Source organism: Lampris incognitus, chromosome 4 (assembly GCF_029633865.1).
Source record: "Lampris incognitus isolate fLamInc1 chromosome 4, fLamInc1.hap2, whole genome shotgun sequence".
NCBI lineage: Eukaryota > Metazoa > Chordata > Actinopteri > Lampriformes > Lampridae > Lampris > Lampris incognitus.
The window spans coordinates 37,289,844-37,303,579 of NC_079214.1; the positions used below are offsets into that span (position 1 = coordinate 37,289,844).

The 13,736-nt window shown below is 41.9% G+C and overlaps 1 protein-coding gene across 1 annotated transcript in view; it reads left to right on the forward strand.

Annotated features, from left to right (window-relative positions):
- The window catches only part of si:ch211-186j3.6 (neural-cadherin), a 666,499-nt gene that overhangs the window by 295,442 nt on the left and 357,321 nt on the right, over nt 1–13,736 (forward strand). Inside the window, 2 exon segments of the mRNA XM_056278708.1 lie at nt 5,759–5,926; nt 10,120–10,369. Of these exon segments, the coding sequence (XP_056134683.1) occupies nt 5,759–5,926; nt 10,120–10,369 (418 nt within the window).

The window sequence follows — 13,736 nt, forward strand, 5'->3', positions numbered from 1 at the left end:
GCAGTACTGCAACCAGTAGAAATGTCCAAATTGAATAACAGGAATGAATTGGCCAGCAATTGCAGACAGATATAAGCACCTATTTTGCAATTATAAATAAATCATGCCAACAGACAAATACCAACCCCCCCCATTGGACCGTCAGTGATCATGTGTTTTTGAATGTCGCACCTCTCCCTTCCCCATTGGACGTTGTACATGTGGTGTGCATGACGAGGTAGTAAATGGTATGTTCTTTCCCGAGTAGGTTTATTGACAGCTGATGATTGCTTATGGCATGAACAGGCTTGTACTGTCTCATAAAGAATTTACTTGGCTCACTGGATTATATATATATATATATATATATATATATATATATACAAACCCCAATTCCAGTGAAGTTGGGACGTTGTGAATAAAAACAGAATACAATGATTTGCAAATCCTTTTCGACCTATATTCAATTGAATACATTACAAAGACAAGATATTTAATGTTCAAACTAATAAACTTTATTGTTTTTTGCAAATATTCACTCATTTTGAATTTGATGCCTGCAACACGTTCCAAAGAAGCTGGGACAGGGGCAGCAAAAAACTGGGAAAGTTGAGGAATGCTCAAAAAACACCTGTTTGGAACATTCCACAGGTGAACAGGTTAATTGGAAACAGGTGAGTGTCATGATTGGGTATAAAAGGAGCATCCCCGAAAGGCTCAGTCATTCACAAGCAAGAATGGGGCGAGGTTCACCACTTTGTGAACAACTGCGTGAGCAAATAGTCCAACAGTTTAAGAACAACGTTTCTCAATGTACAATTGCAAGGAATTTAGGGATTTCATCATCTACAGTCCATAATATCATCAAAAGATTCAGAGAATCCGGAGAAATCTCTGCACGTAAGCAGCAAGGCCAAAAACCAACATTGAATGCCCTTGACCTTCGATCCCTCAGGCAGCACTGCATTAAAAACTGACATCATTCTGTAAAGGATATTACCACGTGGGCTCAGGAACACTTAAGAAAACCATTGTCAGTTAACACAGTTCGTCGCTACATCTACAAGTGCAAGTTAAAATATAGTATATATATATATATATATATATATATATACACACACACACACACACATATATATACTATATATATATATATATATATATATATAGAGAGAGAGAGAGAGAGAGAGAGAGAGAGAGAGAGAGCATTTTTCCCCTGGAAATCATCAATGGTGTAGATAAAAGTGCTCAACAAATGAGGTGCGGAATATTAAGATGCATATATGTATATACTATAGTTTCACCAAGCACATGGCCAACAAAGTGGGTACATTGGAACAGAGTGCTTTATTATCATGATGAGGGCAGAGGAGCAGGCTAAATGTATACTTATACCCTTACTAAAGCCTGTTGGTAGTGGGAGAAATCCAACCACTGACAAATTCTTTACTTCACTGCCCATTGCCCTCCAGCCTCAGGCCAAGAAAACAGGCTAGATAGGAACGACAAATAAGTAAAGGAGAAAACTGCCACCGGTAAACACAAAACGGATGTCTACTTCTCCCTTCAGTACCATAGGGATCATAGCCAGCAAAACCAAAACTCAATAGCAAAGTCTATCCATGCCAAAAGAGATGAATGTCTGCATCTTCAGTACCACGCGTAAAACAATACTACTTGGCAATATCCCAGTATTCCTGCTTGAGAGTACAATGTTACATCTCCATATCTGCAAGAAAGGCAACTTTTCAGTTTTTGAACACCGATAATCCAAATATAGAAGGCACACTTGTATCACCTACATATTGGCTTTTTTATGTTGGACTCAAAAGTTAAGAAGATTTGAGTTTTCTTGATTGCAAAGCTTCAACGTGTCAACTGCAAAACTCTAGCATATTGTCAACAAATGGCTTTTAATAGATGATAAATATAGAGAAAAATGTTGGTATGTCAAGTGACATGTAGCCATAGTTAATGTTATCTGTAATTTTGACAAGGGACATGAAAGATATTCATTCAAGTACTTACACTATGGCTTTGTGGAGTATTTGGTGATCTGGATTACGAAAGTCAGTATGACGACAATAGGGCATTGTGTGTGTTTCACATAATTATATGATTAACAGCTCTGAAATAAGAGAACTGAAATGTTTTCATTAGTTCTCTGTTTTTAGACATCCAACCCTGGATACCCTAGGGATTTTCCCCTGTGAAATAAGAACTCTTACCAAGGTCACAAATCCTGTCCTGTGTAACAATGGAGTTGGAAAGCTTTAGCCATACTTATGCATGTCAGATCATACAACTTGTGCATGCACTGCTGCAAGCCTAGTTTTCATTCAAAGGAATCTGATTATCATAGGTGTAAAGTGCCTTTGTTCATATCAGGTGCTGATTCGGTGCTGTGTACCTAACAGGATTCAGTTAATTAACTTGATTCACAATCAGTATCATTTTGACACCGCTTATCCTGATCAGGGTTGAAGTGGTAACCCCAATGTCTCTTTCCCTCATCACGTCCTTTGGCACCTTCATGGGTATTCCAAGGACCATCTCACAAATCCTTCTCAATTTTAAGTAGCAGTCTGTGGCTCCCCCAGATCTCTGAGCTCTAAATTCATATTCCAAGGCTGAGCCCTTCCATCCTGCGAAGAAAAAAAACCAAAAAACAACTTGTTTCTACTATCAGTGTTTATGATTTTATTCTTTCAGATATTAATCAGAGCCTGTGATAATAGGTGAGAGATGAGATGAAGAGAATACCCTTGCTTTGTGATTGACCTCCCACATTACAGCAGCTGCTGCACCATTAAAATGTTCTTTATAAAAGTCCTTTTCACCCTCTCTCATGAATAACTCCTTACAGATACCTGAACTTTCCCTCATAGCACACCAATTTAACTCCCACCTCTCACACCTAAAACCATTGTGTCATATTTGAAGACGCTGATCCTCATCCCAAATGCAACCCACTCACCCGCAAACCATTCCAATGCCAAAAGAATGACATTTTACATATTCTATGTACAGTAGGGAGGGCATTTGAGTGTCTTGTGTTCATTATACTCTCTGAACCTCTGATGTGCTTTGATATTTTGTCCAAGAAAATCCCATTTTAGCAAGGGGGATAAGGCATGTCATTGTCAGTCTGCCATCTGCCTTAAACAACCTTGGCTTGATATCAAAATCTCACTCTGAGTGTATACTGATGAAAAGGCTAAAAACAGTAACCCCGTCGGTAAGGGGTGAAAATCACAAGTTTCATCCTGATATGATATTATATCGATTCTTTGAACAACAATACGATATTTGCTGATATCACAAAGTCTTCCTCGATACTTTTTTTGTTTGTTTTTGTTTTTGTTTTTTTCCCGCCCTTTTTCTCCCCAATTGTATCCAGCCAATTACCCCACTCCACCCGCTCTGCCACTCCGGGGAGGGCTGCAGACTACCACATGCCTCCTCTGATACATGTGGAGCCGCCAGCCATTTCTTTTCACCTGACAGTGAGGAGTTTCGCCAGGGGGACGTAGCACGTGGGAGGATCATGCTATTCCCCTCAGTTCCCCCTCCCCTCCGCCCCAACCGACCAGAGGAGGCACTAGTGCAGCGACCAGGGCACATACGCACATCTGGCTTCCCACCCGCAGACACAACCAATTGTATCTGTAGGGACCCCCGACCAAGCTGGAGGCAACACGGGGACCCAAACCGGCAATCCCCGTACTGGTAGGCAATGGAATAGACTACCACACCCCCCAGATGCCCCAACCTAAATACGATTTTAATCTGATTCAATTCAGGGGCCTGTGATTGATATCATATGCCCATTTAAAAAAATCTGTTACATTTATATAAACTCACAAAAAGCAACTAAAATATAATTTGACAGTTTCATTACTAAGCTCAAAGCAATTTAAATGAAAAAAAAATCTATTATTTTTAAGAAGAATAAGAATAGACCTCCTGTTGTTCACTATAAAGTGCTACATTTCTCATGTTTAAGTGCAAATGTTTGTTTTTTTATCGATTAACTTAAAGAGCCCTTGATGACCTTTCAATTATGAACATAAACCATGCACATCTATGTTTCATCCCCTTGGATTTACCAGGTTCTTTTTGTGTGCTCAGCGGTTTAGAGATATTGAGCTTCAAAATTTTCACATCCTAGGCATATCTTAAAGATGATGATATGGATTGATGTTTTCTCTTTGCATCGATGATATTCGAACGTTGACAATTGAATTGTGACATTGATCCAGATCAATGGATCATTACACCCCTACCAGCGGCGTGCCTTGCCAGAGCAATTCGTCTGACATGACACTGGGGCATGGTCAGGCCTTTTTTTCACACCCACAAAACACATAGACTGGATTAACAAAATCCCTGATTATCTTGAGAGAGTAAAGAGTCTAACCACTGCCATGGTCCATCACATCCTATTATGGGATCAGGGGTATTGCCTCAACTTCAGGATTGCAACATCCAGTCCCCCACCCACCATCCCCTCTTTATTGTCTTTTTTTCATTTGCTGAGGAACTGCCAGTTGTTGCCACAATACAGATTGCAGTGTTGAAAATAGGTTGGGAGTTTTAAATTGGTGTGCTGTTTAATGTTGCTGTTAAGGCAGTCTTATTGGGAACACTTAATTGATACTTCATCATACTGATGGAAAACTTGACTATACATAAGTCACACGAGATATACCTTCTCTTCTCACCAAAAAAATTGCCAACGCTGGCAGCATTGGTTTCTCCCTTGATGGCTGACTCATTCCCCTCTCCTCTGTTGTTACCAATCTTGGTTTTAAGTTTGACTCCACACTCTCGTTCCAAGCCCATATCAAACACATCTGCCAGATTTCCTTGTTTCACCTTAAAACTATAACCAGAGTGAAACCATCACTTTCCATAGATGACACCAAAAAACTGGTCCATGCATTAATATTCTCCCGAGTTGATTATGACAATGTCCTTCTCTCTGGTCTTCCAGTCAGATCTATCAACCGTCTACAACTCATTCAGAACAGTCCTGCCAGAGTCCTCACCGGCTCAGAAAAGTCCGCCCACATAACCCCCAACTCCACTGGCTCCCAGTCCATTACAGGATCCATTTCAAAGTCCTCCTCCTGACCTACAAAGCCTTAAATGGCCAAAGCCCCAGTTACCTCAGTGACCTTATCACCACCCACAAACCCTCACGCTCCGTCCGCTCTAGCCATTCCCCACTGCTCCACATCCCCCCTACACATCTCTGGATGATGGGAAATGGAACCTTCTGTTCGTTTTCCCCACACCTCTGGAACTCCCTCCCAGACTATCTCAGAACTGCCCCTTCCATCAGGGTTTTCAAAATGGGCCTTAAAACCCTTCATTATTGGCAGGCCTTCTTTCAAGCCTTTCATAGTGGCCCACCCTTGTTTTAATACTCTTTTTTCCCTCTTTTATATCCTTTTTTTTCTTTACTATAGTCTTATCTGTGAAGCGCTTTGAGATCTGTCTGCGCAAATGAGAAGCTCTATATATCCAAACTTAATTTTTTTATTGTTATTCTCTTCTCTTCTCTTCTCTTCTCTTCTCTTCTCTTCTCTTCTCTTCTCTTCTCTTCTCTTCTCTTCTCTTCTCTTCTCTTCTCTTCTCTTCTCTTCTCTTCTCTTCTCTTCTCTTTTTTCTCCCATTACATTATTGCCTATTGCTATCTATTTTCTCTATTTATCTTTCTTCTCCCTGCTCTTCCTTTTTGATGGTACATGCTCTTTTCATGTCCTCTCCACAGAGGAGCTACATTACCAGGGAGATTGTAGCTACAGACGGCGGGAACCGCAGCACTTCAGTGGAACTGGCTGTCACTATCACCAATGTGAAGAACCAGCCTCCCGAGTGGGAGAAGGACAGCTACAATGTAGTCATACCAGAAAACACTGTACGGGACACACCCATTGCGGTAAGGCGGGGGGATTGACAGAAAACACAAGAGACATGCTCTAGGTGCGCTCATGCAAACGCACGTATTAAAAAAAAAAGACAGGACAGTGGTATTATTATTATTATTATTATCATCATCACCATCATCATCATCATAATAATAATTATTATTATTACCAGTAGTAGTAGTATTAGCAGTATTATTAGTATTAATTATTACTACTATATTATTGTGTGCACACATAGAAACACCCATACATGGGCACAAAATTAATTCTTGTTTAAATATTTTGTTCATAAAACACCACTCGTGTACATAACACACACACACACACACACATGCACGCACGCACGCGTGTACATCAGCGCAAAAACAATATGTAATATAGTAAGCAGTTTTGGCGGCATGGTGGTGCAGTGGTTAGTGCAGTCGCCTCACAGCAAGAAGGTCCTGGGTTCGAGCCCCGGGGTAGTCCAACCTTGGTGGGTCATCCCGGGTCATCCTGTGTGTGAAGTTTGCATGTTCTCCCCGTGTCTGCGTGGGTTTCCTCTGAGGGCTCCGGTTTCCTCCCACAGTCCAAAGACATGTAAGTCAGGTGAATCTGTGTGTGTGTGTTTGTGTGGTGGGGGGGCCCTGTGGTGGCCTGTCCAGGGTGTCTCCCTGCCTGGCACCCAATGACTGCTGGAATAGGCTCCAGCATCCCCGCTACCCTGAGAGCAGGATAAGCGGTTAAGATAATGGATGGATGGAGTAAGAAGTTGCATATTCAAGCATGAACAAGTACAGATGTATACTCACAAAGGAAGACAAACAGATTCTGTATAAAGCATGAGGTCTTTTTTAATGGGCTTTTAAACAAGTTCCGTTATTTAATGGTACAGTTGATTGGACATGAAACTCGCACATTATACTCATACAGTATATACACATAATAGACTTGAGTCTCAAGACCTGTTAGAAGAAACAAAGCATTATAATTTCCGGAATACGAACAATTCCAATAATCTGCTTTTGAATATTCGTAGGCATTTACTTTTTTATTTAAATAACACATTGGAAATTAATTGACATAATTTCCCCAGAATCTCTTGGAAGCTATTAAAAGAAGCTGATGAATATTTCAAAGCAGAGGACTAAACAGAGGGAGAGCGAGAGTCTCTCGATCCCTCTCTCTGTGTGCCTTCTTATACATCTTGTGTGTATTTGTGTTTCTGTGTAACCTAAGCAATGATATCCCAGCACACTCTTAATGGAGGTGGCAGATCAATTTTGATTTGACTCGTATGTGAAGGTGTAATGACAGTCAGTGGGTTGTAATAGCTGCATGATGGAAATTGGCTAAATTAGCACACAAGCAATCCATTAAATCGGTACAGGGGCAGTCAATATTTGTTCATGCTGCATATTAAATTCAGTATCATTACTTTGGCTAGTCTTTACCACGGTTTGCTTTGATATGGTTAGGTCATCCACAGGCAAGGTACATCACATGCGAGGTTGTATTTGGATTTTAATTTGGTGGTATGTCACACTATTTTTGAGTAGCCTCTCCTTAATAAGTTTATGGAGATTGCCAAATCATGTGCATGCTGTATTTCTCTTTGATCCTGTGGGATATCTTTGGATTTATTGTCATTCTAACAGCTTCCATAGTGCTAGCTATTAATGCAGTATGTTTTGGAATTCATCAGAGTAGGCTTGTAAAAAAGAAATGTGTGAAGAATACCAATATATAACCTTTGTCACACAAAAAACAAACAAAAATACGATTTTCCACTGAATTACTGCCTACTACGTTCTGTGGATTTGCACTATTCATACAATATTTATATTACAATAGTCTAGTTTTATCGATCGCTCGATCAAATCTATCTATCTATCTATCAAATCAAATCAATTTTGTTTGTATAGCCCAATATCACAAATTACAAATTTGCCTCAGTGGGCTTAACAGCAACACAACATCCTGACCTTAGACCCTCTCATCGGATAAGGAACAACTCCCTAAAAAAAGCCCTTTAACAGGGAGAAAAAATAGGAAGAAACCTCAGGGAGAGCAACAGAGGAGGGATCTCTCTCCCAAGACGGACAGCGTGCAATAGATATTGTGTTTACATAATTTACATAATACAACATTGAAAGAGGATAACAAAATTATAATGGACTTATAAAATTTATGAAGAATATGATGCACAAGATGCCAAGCAGTGTCCAGACGTCATCGGAACAGTCCAGGACCCAAGCTATCTATCTATCTACAGTGCATCCGGAAAGTATTCACACCCCTTCACTTTCCCCACATTTTGTTATGTTACAGCCTTATTCCAAAATGGATTAAATTCCTTTTATTTCTCATCAATCTACACACAATACCCCATAATGACAAAGTGAAAAAGGTTTTGTAGACATTTTAGCAAATTTATTAAAAATAAAAAACTGAAATATTGCATGTACATAAGTATTCACACCCTTTGTTATGACACTCAAAATTGAGCTCAGGTTCATCCTGTTTCCACTGACCATCCTGGAGATGTTTCTATATCTTGATTGGAGTCCACCTGTAGTAAATGCAATTGATCGGACATGATTTGGAAAGGCACACACCTGTCTATATAAGGTCCCACTGTTGACAGTGCATGTCAGAGCAGAAACCAAGCCATGAAGTCAAAGGAATTGTCTGTGGACCTCCGAGACAGGATTGTATCGAGGCACAGATCTGGGGAAGTGTACAAAAAAATTCTACAGCTTTGAAGGTCCCGAAGTGCGCAGTGGTCTCAATCATTGGTAAATGGAAGAAGTCTGGATCCACCAGGTCTCTTACTAGAGCTGGCCACCCAGCCAAACTGAGCAATCGAGGGAGAAGGGCCTTGGTCAGGGAGGTGACCAAGAACCCGATGGTCACTCTGACAGATCTCCAGTGTTCCTCTGTGGAGATGGGAGAACCTTCCAGAAGGATAACCGTCTCTGCAGCACTCCACCAATCAGGCCTTTATGGTAGAGTGGCCAGACGGAAGCCTCTGCTCAGTAAAAGGCACATGACAGCCTGCTTGGAGTTTTTCCAGAAAGCACCTAAAGGACTCTCAGACCATGAGAAACAAGATTCTCTGGTCTGATGAAACCAAGATTGAACTCTTTGGCCTGAATGCCAAACGTCACGTCTGGACGAAACCCGGCACCTCTCATCACCTTGCTAATACCATCCCTACAGTGAAGCATGGTGGTGGCAGCATCATGCTGTGGGGATGTTTTTCAGCGGCAGGAACTGGGAGACTAGTCAGGATCGAGGGAAAGATGAATGGAGCAAAATACAGAGAGATCCTTGATGTAAACCTGCTCCAGAGCGCTCAGGACCTCAGACTGGGGCGAAGGTTTACCATTCAACACAACAACGATCCTAAGCACACAGCCAAGACAACGAAGGAGTGGCTTCGGGGCAAGTCTGTGAATGTCCTTGAGTGGCCCAGCCAGAGCCCAGACTTGAACCCCATTGAACATCTCTGGAAAGACCTGCAAATAGCTGTGCAGCAACGCTCCCCATCTAACCTTACAGAGCTCGAGAGGATCTGCAGAGAAGAATGGGAGAAATACCCCAAATATAGGTGTGCCAAGCTTGTAGCTTCATACCCAAGAAGACTTGAGGTTGTAATCTCTGCCAAGGGTGCCTCAACCAAGTACTGAGTAAAGGGTGTGAATACTTATGTACATGCAATATTTCAGTTTTTTATTTTTAATAAATTTGCAAAAATTTCTACAAAACCTTTTTTGCTTTGTCATTATGGGGTATTGTCTGTAGATTGATGAGAAAAAAATGAATTTAATCCATTTTGGAATAAGGCTGTAACATAACAAAATGTGGGGAAAGTGAAGGGGTTTGCATACTTTCCGGATGCACTGTATCTATCTATCTATCTATCTATCTATCTATCTATCTATCTATCTATCTATCTATCTATCTATCTATCTATCTATCTATCTATCTATCTATCTATCTATCTATCTATCTATCTATCTGTCTATATTTATTTTTTTCTGTCTGTCTTAATTTACTGGGTTGTCACAAATACAATTAGTCATTGGTTGATATTATTTTAGGATTTATGGTAATGTAGATTGACAGGATGGTTATATGTATAGAGTATCAGTCTATGATTTCACATGATGACTGCATTTTCACTGCATTTAAAAAAAAAATTTTTTTTACTCCTAATCAGACCATCAAAGCCACATCTCCACTTGGGGATCCCAGAGTGACATACAACCTGGAGGATGGCATGGTGCCAGAGACCAACATGCCAGTCCGCTTCTATCTCACCCCTAATCGAGAGGATGGCTCTGCCTCCATCCTGGTAGCTGAGCCCCTGGACTATGAGACCACCAGGAACTTCATGCTGCGGGTGCGGGCCCAGAATGTAGCAGCCGTACCACTGGCAGCATTCACCACTGTCTATGTCAACATCACAGGTGGGCCAGTGTCGCTGTAAGCATACAAAGTAGTACTGATTTAATTGCCACATATTTAGTGTGACGTATCGCTGATGTGGCTGTGGAATATAAAATGCTTCCATCAGATAAAGATGTTGTAGCTTACTGTAATATTTGTTTAGAAAGAAATTGTGATGGGATGATGAATGTCACTCCATCCCATAAGCGACTATGCAGACAAAACTGTTCTTTGCCTTTGATACTGCTGGGGTCAAGGAAGTGAACCTCTCACTATGAAGTAAGATCTGAATCCAAAATGGGTCACCTTAGTCATATCTGTTGATCACTCTTGTACAAATGATCATTAGAAAGAGGAGGATGAAAAAATGAAAAAGCAGAATGGGTTTGTGGCTGTTTGAGTCCTGAGTGATAATGGAATAGATACAATAGAAACAACACAGTGGGATTTGCAATGAACCATGCACCTCATATAGAATGACAGCCACTTTATTTGACATTGTATTCTTACAACGAATTTGTTCTCTGCATTTAACCCATCCTATTGTATAGGAACAGTGGGCAGCTGTGGTGCCCACTGTAGAAAATAATGCAGTAAAAATTTTTTTTAAAAAAACAGTAGAAAAATAATCTTACAGCACAATTTTACTGTCTCCAATTGGAATTGAAAGTGTTTGGTACTACCTTGTCGTGTATCCTTTTCATAGGTGTCATAGAGTAAAATTTGAGGCAAGGATTTACTTAACTTTCAGCTGACATCGAAATATTGTTATTCATAAAGATAGTAGTGCAAAAATATTAATAAACTGATCAACCTAAGGTGGCACTGATGTCAGCCATTGTAGGCTAGCCAACTGGTCCAATGATGCAGAATCAAGGGAATCCTACTTATAATGCACATGCATAAGATACAACCATAGACGATTATTTACCGTATTTCCCAAAATACAAGTTACACCAGAGCACATGTCGCATATAAGTCGTTTCGGTGTATGTCACATTTATACGGTGGTACAGTAGTGATGTGTGGTTCAGAGTTTTTGTCCCCCCCCTTTTTTTTTTCTCCCAAATTGAATTTGGCCAATTATCCCACTATTCCGAGCCATCCCAGTCACTGCTCAACACCCTCTGCCAATCCGGGGAGGGCTGCAGACTACCACATGCCTCCTCTGATACATGAGGAGTCGCCAGCTACTTCTTTTCACCTGTCAGGGAGGAATTTCACCAGGGGGATGGGGGAGGATCATGCTGCCCCCCCCCCAGTTCCCCCTCCCCCCTGAACAGGCACCCCAACCGACCAGAGTAGGCAGTAGTGCAGCGACCAGGACACATACCCACTTCCGGCTTCCCACACGCAGACACAACCAATTGTGTCTCTAGGGACACCCGACCAAGCAGAAGGTAACACGGGGATTTGAACCGCCGATCCCTGTGTTGGTAGGCAATGGAATAGACTGCCACGCCACCCGGTTCAGAGTTGTTTAATATCCGCACCAACCCGATCCATTTATGAGAGCCAGTCCACACCCTCCGACCTGCTAAAACATGCGTTGATTAACCACCCGAACCCAACCCGACCTGTAAACCTCCAAATTTATTCTAGGCTACAGCAAAGTGAGCAGTGTCGCACTATTTCATTTTTTTAAATGTTTGCCCAGCATAATACACCGATTGCAAGGCATAGCCTATTGTATCTTAGCCTAATAGCGTCTGGGTCTAGGCTACTAAAAAAACAGACAAATTGTTCCAAACAGTGTTCTTTATTGTTGAGTAAGGGCAAAACAAGTAACCTATCATTAAAGACATGAACTCTGTCTATTGTTGAATAGTAGCAAAACAAGTAATCCTTCATTAAAGACATGAACTCTGTCTCTCTCTCACTCTCTCACAGAGAAAGAGAGAGAGAGAGTGTGTGTGTGTGTGTGTGTGTGAGAGAGAGAGAGAGAGAGAGAGGGAGAGAGATAGTGGGGGAAGAGAAGGTGGACTTATAATGCACAGCCTAGCCTATTCCACACAATGTTTCTGTAAGTTATCGATAACTTACTCGGAATGCTGCTTTGTCACATTTTGACCCACCTGCCCGAATCTGTGCTATTTTCTAGTAAGCTTACCTGAACTCGCCTGAACCACACATCACTATGGTACAGTATTTTTAATTGAATCACAAGATTAAAAAGTTCCATCTACTCGCCTTAGTTGAAATGCAGTGTATTCGTCCCAGAAAATTGCATTGTATAAGTCACTTGGAAATATAAGTCACAGGACCAGCCAGAGGATAAAATTAGGATGGATCTTAGCAGTTTTGCAAAGATAGAAGCTGGCCAATTTGGTGATGCTTTAATTCATTCATTCATTCATTCATTCATTCATTCATCTTCAGCCACTTCTCTGGGGTCGGGTCGTGGTGGCAGCAAGCTAAGTAGGGCACTCCAGATGTCCCTCTCCCCAGCAACACCTTCTAGCTCCTCCTGGGGGATCCCATAGTGTTCCCAGGCCAGACTGGACATGTAGTCTGTCCAGCGAGTTCTGGGTCTACCCTGGGCTGTCCTCCTAGTTGGCCATGCCTGGTAAACCTCCAAAGGAAGGCGCCCAGGAGGCATCCTAATCAGATGCCCTAACCACCTCAACTGGCTTCTTTCGACGTGAAGGAGCAGTGGCTCTACTCCGAGCTCCCTCTGGATGTCCGAGCTCCTCACCCTATCTCTAAGGCTGAGCCCAGATACCCTATGGAGGAAACTCATTTCAGCCGCTTGTATCTGTGATTTCACCCTTTTGGTCACTACCCAAAGCTCATGACCGTAGGTGAGTATTGGAATGAAGATTCACTGGTAAATTGAGAGCTTTGCCTTCTGGCTCAACTCCCTCTTCACCACAACGGTCTGGTACAACATCTGCATTACTGCTGATGCTGCACCAATCCACTTGTCAATCTCCTGCTCCAGCCTACCCTCACTTGTGAACAAGACCCCAAGATAATTTAACTCCTTCCCTTGAGGCAATGACTCATCCCCAACCCAGAGGGAGCGATCCACCATTTTCTGGTAGAGAACCATGGCCTCAGACTTGAAGGTGCTGACTCTCATCCCAGCCATTTCACACTCAGCTGCAAGCCACCCCAGTGTGTGCTGGAGGTCACATTCTGATGAAGCCAACAAAACCACATCATCTGCGGGGAGCAGAGATGAAATTCTGAGGTTCCCAAAACGGACACACTCCTCACCTTGGCTGCACTTTTTAGATCCTGTTCATGAATATCACAAACAGAATCGGAGACAAGGGACAACCTTGGCGGAGTCCGACACTCACTGAAAACGTGTTAGACTTTGTGCCGAGAATGCAGACACAACTCTCACTTTGGTTATACAAGGACAGGATGGCTTGTAGTACC